The sequence below is a fragment of the Periplaneta americana genome, chromosome 16, assembly GCF_040183065.1.
Source record: "Periplaneta americana isolate PAMFEO1 chromosome 16, P.americana_PAMFEO1_priV1, whole genome shotgun sequence".
In the NCBI taxonomy this organism is placed as follows: domain Eukaryota; kingdom Metazoa; phylum Arthropoda; class Insecta; order Blattodea; family Blattidae; genus Periplaneta; species Periplaneta americana.
The window spans coordinates 176,405,285-176,422,719 of record NC_091132.1 but is presented as its reverse complement, the minus strand read 5'-3'; the positions used below and the strand labels follow the sequence as shown (position 1 = coordinate 176,422,719).

The 17,435-nt window shown below is 35.0% G+C and overlaps 1 protein-coding gene across 4 annotated transcripts in view; it reads left to right on the top strand.

Annotated features, from left to right (window-relative positions):
* LOC138692030 (zinc finger protein 234-like) overlaps positions 1 to 17,435 on the top strand; it is a 49,189-nt gene that overhangs the window by 910 nt on the left and 30,844 nt on the right. For 2 of the 4 annotated variants that reach the window (XM_069814848.1, XM_069814847.1), the window contains exons 2-5: positions 2,039 to 2,284; positions 3,928 to 4,032; positions 6,042 to 6,094; positions 9,633 to 11,939. In XM_069814848.1, the coding sequence (XP_069670949.1) occupies positions 2,102 to 2,284; positions 3,928 to 4,032; positions 6,042 to 6,094; positions 9,633 to 10,221 (930 nt within the window). In that variant the 5' untranslated portion in view covers positions 2,039 to 2,101 and the 3' untranslated portion in view covers positions 10,222 to 11,939. Of the gene's footprint in view, positions 1 to 2,038; positions 2,285 to 3,927; positions 4,033 to 6,041; positions 6,095 to 9,632; positions 11,940 to 17,435 lie in introns of those variants that run through there. The other 2 variants (XM_069814845.1, XM_069814844.1) reach the window with 1 other exon arrangement.

The window sequence follows — 17,435 nt, the reverse complement described above, 5'->3', positions numbered from 1 at the left end:
AGTCTGTACAAAAAATTATATCTGAATACACAATTAAAGTTAGGTTATATTCACGTTGGTTTGGAGTGATTTATTAAATAATTTATTCAGGATTAATTTTGAAACATGTTATACGAATAATTATCCTTGCATCAAAAAGGGATGCTCCTTGCTAAAGATGTTGAATTGTTAATTATTCAACATGGAGTGTTGTGTACTTATACGAAAAACCTAGGGCTATTATTTACAGCGTAATACTATTGGGCACTTTATCTCCCCTTAAAACAAATGCGTCAAGATGTACATATAAGAGCAACGCAAACAGGCTGAAACAACACTTAGCTCTTTCTTTAAATCAGTCAGAACATTTCAAAACTACGGTACTACTTCCTGTGCACTAATGTGCTTGGACACGACTTCAGACTCATTCTTTCTTTTTAAATTAATGATTTGTGTGCCATAGCCTATATTTCTAAAATAGAAAGATTAACATTAAGTTTGTAATTAAATAACTATAAGTTACAACATCATTATTTCTTCAATTGTCTCGTCGAAATAATCCTATTACTGTAAATTCTCTATAGGCTAATTGGGACTTTCACTAATTCACATTGGAGTAAGTTCGAATTGTGAGCTTATACTGCAAGCCTACTTGATAGAGATCCCGTACTGAGTGAGATTTGTGAAAAAGTTTGCTATGAATAGTAACAGTTTACATATTAGCAATCCAATATTAATGATAGGCCTAAATGTGTATCTCATAATTTCGTAGTGACTTGATTTTACTTACATATTCTATAATAATATATTATAAAGAACATTTTAATTACACTATGAGCTATTCCATCTCAAATCGACCGAAATATAGAGAAAATTGACGTTACAATTTCTAAATACAATGATTTTTTTTTTGTACCTAGAGAACTGTGATACAATGCTTTGTGCAAAGTTTGAGGCATCAGAACTTCATAGTGTTTAAATTAAAAATATTGAAATTTATCGTATTTTCATAAAATTAGCAACTTTAAACTGTTGTAGCTCCGAAACCCTTTCACCCAATGATCAAAATCATGGTTTATTTTGATGCTGAGAAATTAAAGTTTATATTGACATATAAACAGATTTTCTTACTTGTTATGGAAATGTAGAAATTTAGATTTTTCCTCATTAAGACGCCTTTGACTAGGAAAAAATTATTTAAAAAATATATAGTTAGATTCCGCATTGAAAGTACAAATAAACATATATTTTTTACTGATGGTATGTTGATAAGAAAGTATTGAAAATATCAAATAAAGAAAATAAATAGCACGCGCGTGAAGTAACCAACGCTCGCTTATCATCATCTCTCGGCCAGTGCGTGTGTTACTGCGCCGTTCAAGTCTTGGCGTGTGAAAATAATTTATTTAATGCCCTGGAAACTTATTGCCGAGCCACTAAGCAAACAATGCCGAATTCCTCTTAATAATGCAAGGTTTTTTCTCAATATTTTTTTACATTTTTACAAATGAGCAAAAAGCCTAGAAGTAAGTAAAATCAGATTATCTGTCTCTCTGTACACAATAAAAATAAGGATTACTTCTTAACATAACCTACCAAATCTCAGCTTCAAAATGAGCTCTCGTTCAATGTTCTGCAGTAAATGGTTCCAGAGTTCTGAGCGCTGAGAGAGGCTTGTTTTTCTAAAATACGCTAAATTTATCGCTCAACAATACGAAAACCGTTTGACTTTCGATAGTATATTTTTCCAAGTGTACTCTCCTCAGCACCTTGTATAAATAGGGAAAAAAATTAGAGTATAAAAAAAATGCGAGGTTTTTTTACTGATCGATTTCATATGGAATAACCCCCTATGAACTGTGACTCATTCTGCGCATGGCAGTTTCACATGTATGACAGAAAAAATTCGAAAGATGATAACTGATAAACGAATAGAAAGGTCCTGGTAAAGTAGGCTGATTACCATATATATATATATATATATTTTTTTTTTTTTCAAATATTAGTACGTAATACTATATATCAGTGTTCTCTAATACTCATTTATATTCGTGAACAGTTCCCATTCTGCAAACAGTTGCCAGTCCTAGTTCAACCCTATTGAGTGATTAATGTGACGAAGATGGAATCAGATAACAGCCCATTTACAGAAGAAATAGTTGGCGAAACAGATGCACACAGATATCAGCTTATGTTTCAACCCCATTATGAAATGATTGACATTAAAGAAGAACCAGAGGTTGATCCGCTGGCATTAGAAGGAAGTGACGATATCTATTTAGACCGGAAGAAACATCCATCAGAGGTAAAATGAGTGATTTTATTTGTGTTAATATTACATAAAATAGTTAGCAGCTTATTTTGTTTGATAAAACATCAGGCAACTTGGAGATAGAGGCCCTTCTCTTTGTCGTAACGGAAAATTTTGGATGTTTTTACATATTGATGTGTTTGATTTAACATATAAAGATTTGTATTAGTTAAGCTACCTCACAAATGTAGTCTACCATCAGATATACACGCTATATTCTCGTATTTGTACATATTTGATTATTTTATAATGTGATTTTTTATTTATATGCATATTTTAAATGTTTTAATGTAATACCAGATGATATATTATAGTACTGTCTCCCATATACACTTGCATCCAGTTTGTTAACCTTATTTATAACTTATTAATGTACTCATAGAGGAAATCTAGGCAATTGATCTGAAGAACGTTAATCAAATGTAAAAACCAACATCACAATGTAGCCAATAAAACTTTTTTATACAATGAGCTTAGACGGGCATTAACATATCAATATTATACAGGGTTAGTTAAAAGTCCCGCACCACCTAAATAACTTTTGAAGCATACGGTTCAGTGACATGAAACTTGGTATGTGAGAATAACCATATACTAAGAACTCAATAATGGTATTACCGAGTTTTTTCTACTTCCGGTTTAACCGGAAGTAACTCCAACTCTCTTATTTTAAATGGAACCCCAATATATATATTTTTTAATTTTTGAATAGTGCTCATTAAGAGCTTTCCAAAAAGTACCCACACTCGATACTTCTGTACAAATTCAGTGTTGCTAAGTCAAGAAAACAGAAAAGTGTATCGAATATTTAAATAAGACCAGCCTCATGGTCTAGTGGTCAGAGCTTCTGGCTATAGTTCATGAGGTCCCGGGTTCGATTCCCGGTTAGAGCACAGGAATTTTTCCTTAAAGGGGATTATTCCTGTGTTCGTCCATTCCAGACCATGGATGGAATTTAGGTTAAGTTTAGATTTAAGACCTCTCCTGGCACCACATTATCATAATCATCCTATCACATCATCGGGGTAATGTAACTCCGCCTTCCAGGCGCCCCAACCTCAGAAGTGGGTTACAACTAAGCCACGGCCAGGAGAGAAGACCGGAAATGTCGAAAAGACAACCTGGTGGCATTGGATTAAAAAAAATTAAAATAATAAAATACTCCTTCCTTAACAAAAACAAAACAAAGCTAGCTCACCTTCTAAATTATGTGTTCAAATTGGTAGCCCTCAGCTGCTTTACAATGTGTCACTCGATCATAGAAACCATTTAAGGAATGATTTAACCAGGCTTTAGGAATATCTTGCACCACTTCCATTTTTATTTAGCATCACTGAATTTGTACAGAAGTATCAAGTGTGGGTACTTTATGAAAAGCTCTTAATGAGCTTTATTAAAATATATATATATATATATATATATATATATTGGGTGTTCCATTTCAAATAAGAGAATTGGAGTTACTTCCGGTTAAACCACATACCAAGTTTCATGTCACTGAACCGTATGCTTCAAAAGTTATTTAAGTGGTGCGGGACTTTTAACTAACTCTGTATATAGCCACAAATATAAGTTGTTAATTTATTTTGATATATATTGTGCAAGAAGAGAACTTATTACACCTCATCTTGTTTCAGATAAAGATGGAGTATGTGAACTGCAGCTATAATCTCAAATTAGAGGTGAATTCTGAGCAAAACCCAATGCCCATTACGTTTCCTTTGGTGAAGTGTGAGCCTCAGGTGAATTTTGTGCAAATATGCACGATTTTATTTATTAACATTACAATTTGAATTTAAATCACATTTCAGGCAGTACTTTTATGATACTATTCTGGAAGTGAATGGTCCCAAGCCCACAGGTTTGCCACCTTTCCCGTCTCAGATGGAAGTCTTTTGGGATGCCTACAGAAGGTCTTGAATTTGGTTTGTTGCCATTGAATTAATTTTAATTTTATACAAATAATTGATCGCGTGTCTAGATTATGGTGGGTGGATAAATTCGAAAATAGGACGAGAGATAGACAGGTGTGGAGAAATGCAATATATGAAAGAGGAGGGAAAGACAGTGAATTTTTCTCCTATCTTCAAGCCGGAGCTAGAACAGCATTTTGAGGGATGGCGTTATGTGATCAGCCTGGCGAATATTCCAGACAAAACGGACGCACATATTATGAACACGTTAAACTTCACGATTGTGTGTGGTATTTCATTCATACTGAGTTTAAGTTTTTTTTGTAAATATGATTAAAATTATTTTTTAAAATGAAGAAACAGTGATGATGTGCAAGGTAGTGAAGATTGCGAAGTGAAGTATATAAATATATCAAACATAAAGACTGTATACTTACTCACTTACTTACTGGCTCTTAAGGAACCCGGAGGTTCATTGCCGCCCTCACATAAGCTCGCCATTGGTCCCTATCCTGAGCAAGATTAATCCATTCTCTATCATCATATCCCACCGTCCTCAAATCCATTTTAATATTATCTTCCCATCTCCGTCTCGGCCTCCCTAAATGTCTTTTTCTCTCCGGCCTCCCAACTAACACTCTATATGCATTTCTGGATTCTCCCATTCGTGCTACATGCCCTGCCCATTTCAAACGTGTGGATTTAATGTTCCTAATTATGTCAGGTGAAGAATACAATGCGTGCAGTTCTGTGTTGTGTAACTTTCTCCATTCTCCTGTAACTTCATCCCTCTTAGCTCCAAATATTTTCCTAAGTACCTTATTCTCAAACATCCTTAACCTATGTTCCTTTCTCAAAGTGAGAGTCCAAGTTTCACAACCATACAGAACAACCGGTAATATAACTGTTTTATAAATTGTAACTTTCAGATTTTTTGACAGCAGACTGGATGATAAAAGCTTCTCAACCGAATAATAACAGGCATTTCCCATATTTATTCAGTGTTTAATTTCTTCCCGAGTACCATTTATATTTGTTACTGTTGCTCCAAGATATTTGAACTTCTCCACCTCTTCAAAAGATAAATTTCCAATTTTTATATTTCCATTTCGTACAATATTCCCGTCACGAGACATAATCATATACTTTGTCTTTTCGGGATTTACTTCCAAACCTATTTATTTACTTGCTTCAAGTAAAATTCGCGTGTTTTCCCTAATCGTTTGTGGATTTTCTCCTAACATATTCTCGTCATCCGCATAGGCAAGCAGCTGATGTAACCCATTCAATTCCAAACCCTCTCTGTTATCCTGGACTTTCCTAATGGCATATTCCAGAGCAAAGTTAAAAAGTAAAGGTGATAGTGCATCTCCTTGCTTTAGTCCACAGTGAAATGGAAACGCATCTGACAGAAACTGACCTATACGAACTCTGCTATACGTTTCACTGAGACATATTTTAATTAATCGAACTAGTTTCTTGGGAATATGAAATGCAATAAGAATAGCTCTATAAATTCCGTCAAGCTTCGATTACTGACTTCAAGTAGTTAGAAGAATGTAGGAGAGACGAATCAAGTGTAAAGCGTATAACAAATATTATTCCGTGACATATAGAGAATTGAATGATGAACGAAAACTAAAATTTTTTGATACACAAAAATTTCAGTTTTTAACTGGACTGTGTTCACATCACATTTCTAGAAATGAGTTTTCACATCCATTTAAGGCACCCATTTTAAACGGTGGAAAGGTGGCAGCCCTACATGTCCATTCATTTCGTGTCAGACATATAAATTTCTTTATGAATTAATACGTATTTATTATTATTTATTGCAGGAAGAGGATGCGCTGAGTATAGAAGAAACGACTGAGAATGTCTTCGATAAAAGGTGAGTATTATGCATATCTTCATCTCTTTTTGTCTACAAATATTCTGCGATAAGACAACGAAGGCATTTAATCTTAATGTTGACAACTATTTATTCTTTAAGTGAAGAATTGATGGATTTTCAGTTAATTTTTTTTTAGTTGGTTATTTAACGACGCTGTATCAACTACGAGGTTATTTAGCGTCGATGAGATTGGTGATAGCGAGATGGTATTTGGCGAGATGAAGCCGAGGATTCGCCATAGATTACCTGGCATTTACCTTACGGTTGGGGAAAACCTCGGAAAAAACCCAACCAGGTAATCTGCCTAAGCGGGGATCTAACCCGCGCCCGAGCGCAACTTCAGACCGGCAGGAAGCGCCTTAACCGACTGAGCCACGCCGGTGGCTATTTTCAGTTAATGTCAGAGCAGTTTTTAGAGATTAAAATATTAGGAGATATACGTTTTGACGTTCAGACACACACACACACTTCCATTTTATTACTGTTTATATGTCAAGGCATAACTTATGCAGCAAGATAAATACATCTGCAGTGTATATATTCATCATTGGTTTGTAGTGTCGAACTGAACATGAATAACCATTAGGTATGCAACAAGAAAAGAAATTATTTCTTAAAAATTACGTCAGCCAAGTGACCTCCATTGAAACGCACACATTCTTCCAGTATGGCCACGAACTGTTGCATAACCCTCTCAGCATATTGTCAGGTATCGCAGCGACCTCTTTTCGTATACGTTGTTTTAGGGCTGGAATTGTTCTGGGTGGATGCCCCCAAACACCTTTATTTTCAAGTGTCCTCCTAGGAAGAAATCACATACCGTTAAATCAGGTGACCTGGGTGGCCAAGCGATATCACTCTTCCGAGAAATGACGCGGCCCGGGAACAAAGCATTCACAGCATCCATCGAAATTCTTGCGGTGTGGCTTGTTGCTCCGTCCTGTTGAAACAGTGTGTTTTCATTCACTAAAAATGGGTGATTTGTGGCGCAGAAAAGTTCTGTATCATTTCAACATATTACACAGAATTAACAGTCACTGCATTTTTGGCCTTATTCTCAAAAAGAATGGGCTGATCATTCCAGTTGATGAAACCGCGCACCATACCTTTACCTTCTGGGCATTGAGAGGTTTCTGATAAAGTGAAATCAATTAATTGCAGTTCGCAGTAACGATCAGCACCATTTAACAAAACATGGTAGAGACAAATAACTTGGTTACTAGGGAAGGCGGAGATAGTGACGTCACCCACCGCCTAAGGAGCCATAAATTGTAAAGTAAGTAGGTAGAGAAGAGTCAGTTATATTCATTCTCACCCTCTCCATATGAGCAGTGTACTCCCATTAAAAGTCACCAGCGTGGCTCAGTCAGTTATGGCGCTTGCCTTCCGGTCTGAAGTTGCGCTCAGGCGCGGGTTCGATCCCTGCTTGGGCTGATTACCTGGTTGGTTTTTTTTCCGAGGTTTTCCCCAACCATAAGGTGAATACCAGATAATCTATGGCGAATCCTCGGCCTCATCTCGCCAAATGCCATCTCACTATCACCAATCTCATCGACGCTAAATAACCTCGTAGTTGATACAGCGTCATTAAATAACCAACAGAAAAAAATATAAACAAATTTAAAAAATACTTCCATTAAATCTTTCCGTTTGGCCCACCTTGTATTTAGTTACCATGAAGGATTGAAAATAGTTGTATTATATTGCATTACTGAGTTTATTAGCTTTTTGGTGTCAGAATATTTATGTGAAATGTGAAATCGAGGTGTCCATTAAAAAATTGTACTCACGAAAGCTGTAAAAGTTCTTTCTTGAAGGATATATTCATGGGAACAAATTCGTCCACACTTTTTATATTTTTGAATTCGCAGTTATTAAAATCTATCTTGTTTCATATGCTAATAGTTCTCAAAATTTCAAATTTGTTATTATTTTGTATCTGTTGAACCAGAAACTTGAAAATGTATACAGAACATACATTTGCCTACAGTATAAATTTTGAAAGTTTTCCATAATATAATTTATCAGTTACATAAATTTTAGAATACCTGCTGCGTATTATACTTATGCAATTGAGAAAATTGATATTGCTATATATCTACCTACGTCTGTCGGAAGAAGACGTGATTTCTGCTGACATGATTGGCACAAGAAGTATGACTGTGTGATATTCCTGTCCGATGAAACGGGTGGGCCACTAGATTAGCTTCGTGACATTAAAAAGATTTGTGAGTAGCAGTATTTTAATTAAGCAAAGACATCGTAAGATTAAACTTGCACTCACCAACATCTTAAAAAAAAAAAAAAGACTCGAATATTATGAAGAAGTTCACTCAGTTGGTACCAGTGGTATGCATCATTTTGTGGACATTGTCACATTGAATAAAAAACAAAAATCAGCTTATATAATTGATCCAACTGTCAGATATGAAAAAAATGAACAGAATCAAGCACGAGATGTAGATCAAGGAAAGAGAAATATTTATATGCCTTGTATATCTTTCCTTCAGGAGCAATATAGAGGCAAGTTCTTTACAATGTACGCAGTTCTTGTCGTGTAACTTTCTCCATTCTCATGTAACTTCATCCCTCTTAGCCCCAAATATTTTCCTAGTCACTTTATTCTAGAACACCCTTAACCTCTATACCTCTCTCAAAGTTGAGAGTACAAGTTCCATAACCATACAGAGCAACCGATAATATAACTGTTTATAAATTCTAACTTTCAGTTTTTTTCGATAGCAGACTGGATGACAAAAGCTTCTCACCGAATTAGAAGACGCATTTCCCATATTTATTCTGTGTTTAATTTCCTGTCGAGTGTAATTTATATTTGTTACTGTTGGTTCAAGGTATTTGAATTTTTCCACGTTTTCAAAGGATAAATTTGCAATTCTTGTATTTCCATTTCGTACTATGTTCTGATCACGATACATAATCATATACTTTGTTTTTTTCGAGATTTACTTCCAAACTTATCCCCTTGCTTCAAGTAAAATTCCCGTGTTTTCCCTAATATTTTGGGATTTTTCTCCTAACATATTCACGTCATCCGCATAGACAAACAGCTGATGTAACCCATTCAGTTCCAAATCCTCTCCGTTTTCCTGGACTTTCCTAATGGCATATTGTAGAGTACAGTTAAAAAGTAAAAGTGATAGTGCATCTCCCTGCTTTAGCCCGCAGTGAATTGGAAACGCATCTGACAGAAACTGACCTATACGAGCTCTGCTGTACGTTTCACTGAGACACATTTTAATTAATCGAACTAGTTTCTTGGGAACACCAAATTCAATAAGAATATCATTTAAAACTTCTCTCTTAACCGAGTCATATGCCTTTTTGAAATCTATGAATAACTGATGGACTGTACCCTTATACTCCCATTTTTTCTCCATTATCTTTCGAATACAAAATATCTGGTCAATAGTTGATCTATTACGCCTGAAACCACACTGATGATCCCCAATAATTTCATCTACATATGGAGTTATAGATATTATAACAACATAAAACGCTCTCTTGTTCATTACAGCATTGCAGTTAACCATGAGAAAGGTGTGATGAGTATAGGCACGTCATATTACCACCTTACAAAAGAGAAGTGCTCTAATTTGGAGGAATACGACAAAAATTATGTTCCCTCAATGGAAGACACTGGCGAGATGATCTGTGGCATTGATGCAGACGATATCTCTCTTAAGTGCAATATTTGTGGGAAGACCTTCGGACATAAGGCAAATCTGAAGAGGCACGTGTTGCGCGCACATAATCTGGAAAGGTCTTTTCAGTGCGATGTCTGTGGGGTGAGTTTCACAAAATCGGAAACTCTGAAAAAACATTCATTCCAGCACACCGGCGAAAAGCCTTTCAAATGCGAAGTATGTGGAAAAGGTTACGTACGTAAGGATGGCCTGAAGAATCATTCTCTGCAACACATGGGAGTGAACCCGTTCAATTGTGCCATATGCGGAAAAAGTTACACCCAATCTGGAACTCTCAAGCGTCATGAAATGCTGCACTTCTATGACAAACCTTTCAAATGCCAAGATTGTGGTAAAACTTTTAGAAGTTCAGATAATCTGAAGATTCATGCTCTTCAGCACTCAGCCTTTCGTTTGTGATGTATGTGGAAATTGTTTCCGTAATTCTGATGTCTTTATTCTGGCGAAGAACCTTTCAAATACTGTCTTGGTTAGAAGTATTTCTTAGAATAACAAACACGGCTTCATACAGGCGAAAAACGTTGCAATTGCGATGTATGTGGAGGAGATTCTAAGATTTCATGCACTCTGGGACCCATGCGAAAAGCCTTTCAAGATTCTTGAATGTGGTGAACTGTTTTTTTTCCCCCTCCACGTTTTGAAAGCCTGGAAGTTCATCATTGTCGGCAAGAAGAAAGAATCCGTTCAAATGTGATGTATACAGGGTGGAATGAAACATATTACATTCATTCACGCAACCAATGCGAAAAAGTTTTGTTAAATAAGTGTTTTGGTACTCCCAATAGTTTTGAGAATACTAAATATACCATGTTGCAACACTGCAAAGAACAGCTGTGCTCTTTGAGATCATTGCTCCGTAGTGGGGGTGAGTATCTGGGATAACGATCGACGTTCGTTTGCGTCACGATTCGTTACAGTGAAGTACGTTGAAGTTGGACAAATACGAGTACAAGCTCCGTGTATTTGATTACGGTTAACGTGAAAATGAACGAACGCATGACGGCGTTGATTCAACATCGCCAAGGTCAAACTTTCACAAACGCAAAGAAACGTTAACTTTCGGTGCTGGACCCCGGACTCATGTCACCGACATTATCACCTTCATATCATTCAGACGCTAAATAACCTAGATGTTGATACAGCGTCGTAAAATAACCCAATAAAAAAAAATAAAAATGAACGTCAACCAATCACGAATCAGAAGCGCTTCATATATTTTCACCACGTCTTTCGTTGTAGATGCGCCATATTGCTACTGAAATATTAAATAAAATAATATTAATTAAAAGTTACATAATAGAGGAACGATCTTTGATTGAATATATCACGTCACATGAATATATTTCCTCTATATGGCATAAAACACATCTGTTTAAAATTAAACATTATAGGCAGCAAACTTGAAAGCATTCATAACACCTAATTCAACGATTATACTTCGTAACTCTCTATAGCGTACTGGTCAAGAGACTGGTCGTGATGTAGATGGACCTAGGTTCGAGCCTGGGGTTAACTAATTTTTTTATCTTTTTAATCATTTATTTACATCATTTTAGATACGTTATTTTATTTTAACCCGAAATAAAGGGGCTTTTACTACATAAATAATATATTTGTAATTCGGACTAGTCCAGCTATTTAGTAGGGGAGGCTGTTGTACTTTCAGGATGGAATAGCTTTGAACATTTTTTGTTTTTAAATTTTTGCTGAGGACTCAAACAGAAGTAGATTGTAAATAAAGTCGCTTAGTAGCTCTGGTCGTAATTTCGGTTTGATTTATTGCAAAGTGTGAGTTTTGTGGACGAAACAATTTTTTTAGTACCAAAAGTAAACATTTCGTTCATTGATATATGTTTTCTAACATAAAACCAAGAAATAAAATCTCAATCAGAGAAGCCTACTCTGGTCTATGGTGGGAAATATATTTTAAATATGATTGTCAGTTTTTACAGCTATATTCCATGTGTCCCAACTTACAAGAGGGTATATTCCAAGGTATATCAACCTATTGTACCTTTGAACACATTACATATCCCTTTATTTTATTTTTTCCTCCTTAATAGATCTGTAAAACACGAAAATACATACAGGAAGTTGTAAAGGAAACTTCAATAATTATTTCAAGCATTTTTCATTTAAAAAATTTCATTTCTCGAAATTAAAACAAAAAGGTGAAAAGTGTTTCAAGATAGAACAGTCTTCCCTAGCATATGCTTTTATTATTATTATTATTATTATTATTATTATTATTATTATTATTATTATTATTATTATTATCGTCATTCTATATTATTCTGTCGTAAAATATGTTTGTAATACCGGTAGGCCTATTTTATTTGTCTCACAGTTACCATAAAATTCAATTTTTATCATAAACAGCTGACTGACTGACTGACTGACGTGTGTATTTCATTACTCATTATAGCCGGCAGAGCGTGATAGTTGTCACAAACGTAGATCGTTGTACACAGCCTCTGAATGTTCGGTGAGAAGTTTTGACACATACAGACTCCAATCATCCACTTCGTAAGACTTGTGAGAGGAGAATGTAAATATAACGTCTCATCGGATATGTTTGGATCAACTTAATGTACATATGTAACATTTAACACATGCGTTCGGGTGCGGGTTCGATTCTCGCTTGTTCGGATTACCTGGTTGAGTTTCTTTCGAGGTTTTCCCTAGCCGTAATGGAAATGTCAGGTAATCCATGGCGAATCCTCGGCCTCATCTCGCCAAATATCTCGCAATCACCAATTTCATGGATGCTAAATAATCTCGTTGATACAGCATTTTAAATAACCAAGTAATAAGAAAAATACTTAACACATTACTGGTATTAAATTTAAATTTAAAGGGGTTATAGCGTAATAAAAATCTAAAAAGGGACTAAATAATCTGCGTAAATAATCCAATGAATACTTTTCGTTTTGATCTACAGTAATTTGATCGAAACACCCGATGAGACGTTTTTGTTTACATTCTCCTCTCACAAATCTTGCAGAGCGGATGATTGAAGTTACACTCACCTCCACTGCAGAGCAATGACCTGAAGGAGCACAGCTAATGTTTGCAGCGTTGCAACACATTACATTTCGTACTCTCAAAACTACTGGACGTACCAGAAAACTTATTTGACAGAAATTGTTCGCATTGACTTCATATAATTATTACCTTTATGAATTAATGTAATAGGTTCCCTTCCATACGCACTTGCTCTCTGGTGAAAAATCTTTGATGTATGAGGCGTTTAGTTGCAAAATCAGATACATCACTAAAACATAACTATTCAGTATGAAGGAAAAAGGTTTACAAAGAACCAAGGATTTGCAACCAATACTATTCTTTCATCATACAAATCCATGTGATGTACCTGGCTTTGGAGCATAACAGTGCTATAGTAGTTGTAGAAGCATACGGGCTATTCCACATGAAAGAGATCAGTAAAAAACCTCGCATTTTTTTAATACTCTAAATTTTTCCTATTTATACAAGGTGCTAAGGGGAGTGCATTTTCAAAAATATACTATCGAAAGTCAAACGGTTTTCGTACTATTGAGCGACAAATTTAGTGTATTTTAGAAAAACAAGCCTCTTTCAGCGCTCAGAACTCTGGAACCATTTACTGCAGAACATTGAGCGAGAGCTTATTTTGAAGCTGACATTTGGTAGGTTACGTTAAGAAACCTTTCATTTTACCACGTGACTGGAAACGTTTCGTCCATAATGAACGCTTCAGTACACATGTACATCCAAAGTCAGGAAAGACGCCTTTAAAATGGTATGTTTCCACGAGATGTTTCTTGCAATCAGGTAGAAGAAATATTTTTATGCTTGACCATGCCGAAATATAGTAATTATACATCTGGTAGCAGCCCTTTAATGGACGTCATTAAAGTACACCTATTCATTAAAGTTCAGGTGTTCCACCAATCAGAAAACGCCATTGTAGCAATATGAAAGCGCAAGTATCGATTATTCTCGGATATGCAATCGAAAGACAACTAGCGAAACGTCACGGAGGCTGGAAATGCAATACTGTCGCAGAAGGTTATGTTCTGTTACTATAATAATTAGCTTTAATTGTAAATAATATTCAAATAAATTCAATTTGTCATCTCGTTTTTCAATGTCTAAATCAATTTCAAGCTTATATCAAGATTAATGTTTATTTTACTCTCTAGATTATATCAAGGCCAGTGACATTTGTTTCTCTGAAAAAATCAATACTTTCGCGTCTGCACACATCTCACAATTTACGAGATATTGCACAAGGTCAGTTCCGCTCCCCAGTCAGATACGAATAACATGAATACTTATGAATAATTTCAAGTTAGAAATATGGTCGAGCATAAAAAATCGTATGAAACTCGCCTATAATGGTAATTAAAACGCTCGTATGAAAATTATGAAACGAGCGCAAGCGAGTTTCATAAACATACTCGCGTCTTAATTACTACCATTATAGGCTCGTTCCATAATGTACTATTTTCTAAGATAGTACGTAAAATTGCATTTTATTCACTATTACCAATACGTAAATTAAGCCTTTAAAACACTAGTGCGTAAAAAAGTTAGTAATCACCTTATACAATCCTATTCACTTTAGGCACTGCCAAAGAAAATGTAATATTAAATATACAAACTTCATTCACTAAGAAATTACCGCATTACTTCGAACTTTTATTCATTTACATTACAGGGTGGTCCAAAACTCTCGATCCATTTCCATTAAATCGGCAATATTTTCTTTTTATTGCAGTTTTTTTATTATCCAATTTAATAAACCCTATTTCACCCTGAGGTATATTAGGGTTATAGTTGGCATCAAAATATATATTTTATAACGAATAAACAATAGTAAAGTGATAATATAAAATTGTTGTCACAGTTACAATTCACATGAATTATGTAGAAGAATGCACCTTAATGAAAAATGGATCCTGTTAAAAATTAATGAGATGTTTGAGGAATAATCAATGCAAAAGATATACAAGAATGTCTAACCGTTTCAGAGTAAATACACGACCTAAAATGATAATCAATAGTACATTAATATAACAAAGTTTGACTTTCACTTTCAAATTAATACTTATTTCATGAACAATGGAACAGTTAAGAGTAATGAAAGGATATTACAAGCAATGATTTACGGTTACAAGTTACATACGTGATTCAGTAGTACAATAATTTAAAATAATAACACAAGTAATGACTCACAAATAACGAAATTCTTGAAGGGGCAATACAAAAGATTTAAAAACAAATGTAAACAGTAAAGAAATAGTAGAAAAATTGACTTAAAATTACAAGTTAAACACATTATTTTTAAAGCAATAGGTAACAACAAAGAGATACTAATAACAATACACTGACTGTAGGTACAGATTAAACACATTATTTTAAAAACAAACACGCAAAGGATCAATAGCTATTTTCAGGCATTATATACATGGACCATGACTTTAATTCGCATCTTCTTGACTTATTTCGTATATTATTTTGTGTTTCAATCTATTTCAATTTGTTATTTTTCACAGTAATAACAAAAATATGTTTCATAAGGCCTCAAGGTATTTCTCTATACGGTATTTATTGTATCATGGTACTCTTTGTCAATAGCAACCTGCAATGGTTATAAGAAGAAAAATATATATATATATATATATATATGTATATATAAATATATGTATGTATATATATATATATATATATATATATATATATAGTAGCTGTTAAACATATTATTTTAATAATACATATAAGGAGCACTCGAAAGAGTATTAAGTATGACTTTTATATATGTTGATCTTGTATCACACATTAGTCACTGTAGTCTGTTATGGATTTTGTTCTTCTTCCACACATTATTATGTGATAGCGTTCGCACTTTCGGTCGCACAGTCACGGTCTCCAGCGTATCTCCTTGCAAGGTAAATTTCTCGTCTTTTGCTGGTTTTCCTCCCTTTCTGAAAACCATATGCACTGTTTTTTCTTTGTTGATCTCGAAGCTGTTTTTGCAGGCCCACAACATATTATTTTAGAAGCAATAAATAGCTCTACTAAGAGATAACTTAAAATTTACGAATTAAATACATTATTTAGTAACAACAATTGGCAATAAGGAGGTATTACAAGAAATGGCTCGAAATTAGAAATAAAATACCTAATTAAAAAAAAATTAAAACCAATAGCTATAGTATGCGAAATTGAAGACTTACAATTTCATAATAGTTGATTAGAACTAATACGATTTTTTTTTCCCTGAATAATTTAATATTTTACACTTTCACGAATATTCGAATATTATTTCAGTTTAATCATGAAGAACGATTAACAGTTGTTTCCACTCGATTGTGATTATTAAGCTATGAACAATTGCGTCAGGAGTGTGAACGAAAATTTTAGAAACCAGAACCTACTAGAGCCAATATTAGGATGTTAGTGAACAAATTCAAAAGAACAGGAAGTTTTCTTGATGAAAAGCGTTCCGGCAGACCACAGACCTCTGAACGCAGTCCAGGCGCGTAGACTCGCCGCCTCAGTAAAGAACTGGACATTCCCAGGACAAGTCTGGAGAGTTCTGCAATTTACACTCCACAAAAGTTCGTACCATCTGCAAGTGATACATAATTTAGAACAGGAAGATTATGCTGCCCGTCAGGCTATGTGCCATGATCTACTTGAGGCTGTTGCTAATGAGAATCTAATGAACCATATCCTTTTAAGTGACGAGGCTACATTTCATACTTGTGGTCGTGTGAGTAGACATAGCTGTGGAATATGGGCCGACGAGCAACCTAAATCTACTTACGAATGGCAAAGGGATACATCCAGAATTACTGGTCCATACATCATGTTTCAAGAATCTACAGTCATTGGAGTCACATACTTGAACAATTCGTAGAACCATAGCTTACTCAGGATGGTGTTTGCACTCTGTTGTCTTTCAGCAAGATGGTGCTCCACTCCGCTTCGCTGTGGTTGTGTGTGAATCGGAATGTAACCTTTCCTGATCAGTGGATCGGCAGAGCTGCGCCAAGACTGTGGGCACCACGTTCACCAGACTTAACCCTCACTTAATTTTTTTGCTCGGAGTTTTATCAAGTCCCATGTGTACAAGGCAAAGATTCGTGACCTTCTTCATTTACGCAACACATTTACGAAGCAGTAGCAGCTATTACACCACGCAAACTTCGTAATGCTTTTTAGAGCAATAGTGCAACGCTCTCAGCATTTCTTCGAAATGGAAAGGGGGGGGGGCAGATTGAATGTACTGGATATTGTAAATGGACTTCTGACAAATAACATGTAACAATCACTAACGTTGGACCATGCTTTCAGCAAAATGGATCGAGACTTTAGGACCACCCCATACTATTCTGAAGTTACATCGCAACAAGATGTAGCTATCAATTTTTTCTAACCATTTTATTTTTTATATGGCCGGTTTAGACGGCCATGAAATCGTGATCACGAATAAAACAGGCTGTAATTCCATGAATATTCATTTCTATGGTTCTAAGTTTAGACGGCTGTGAAATCTTCATCTTATAACCTCTCCAACTGAAAATATTTATTAAATGTGAATTTGTGTTATCGTAGAAAAATCA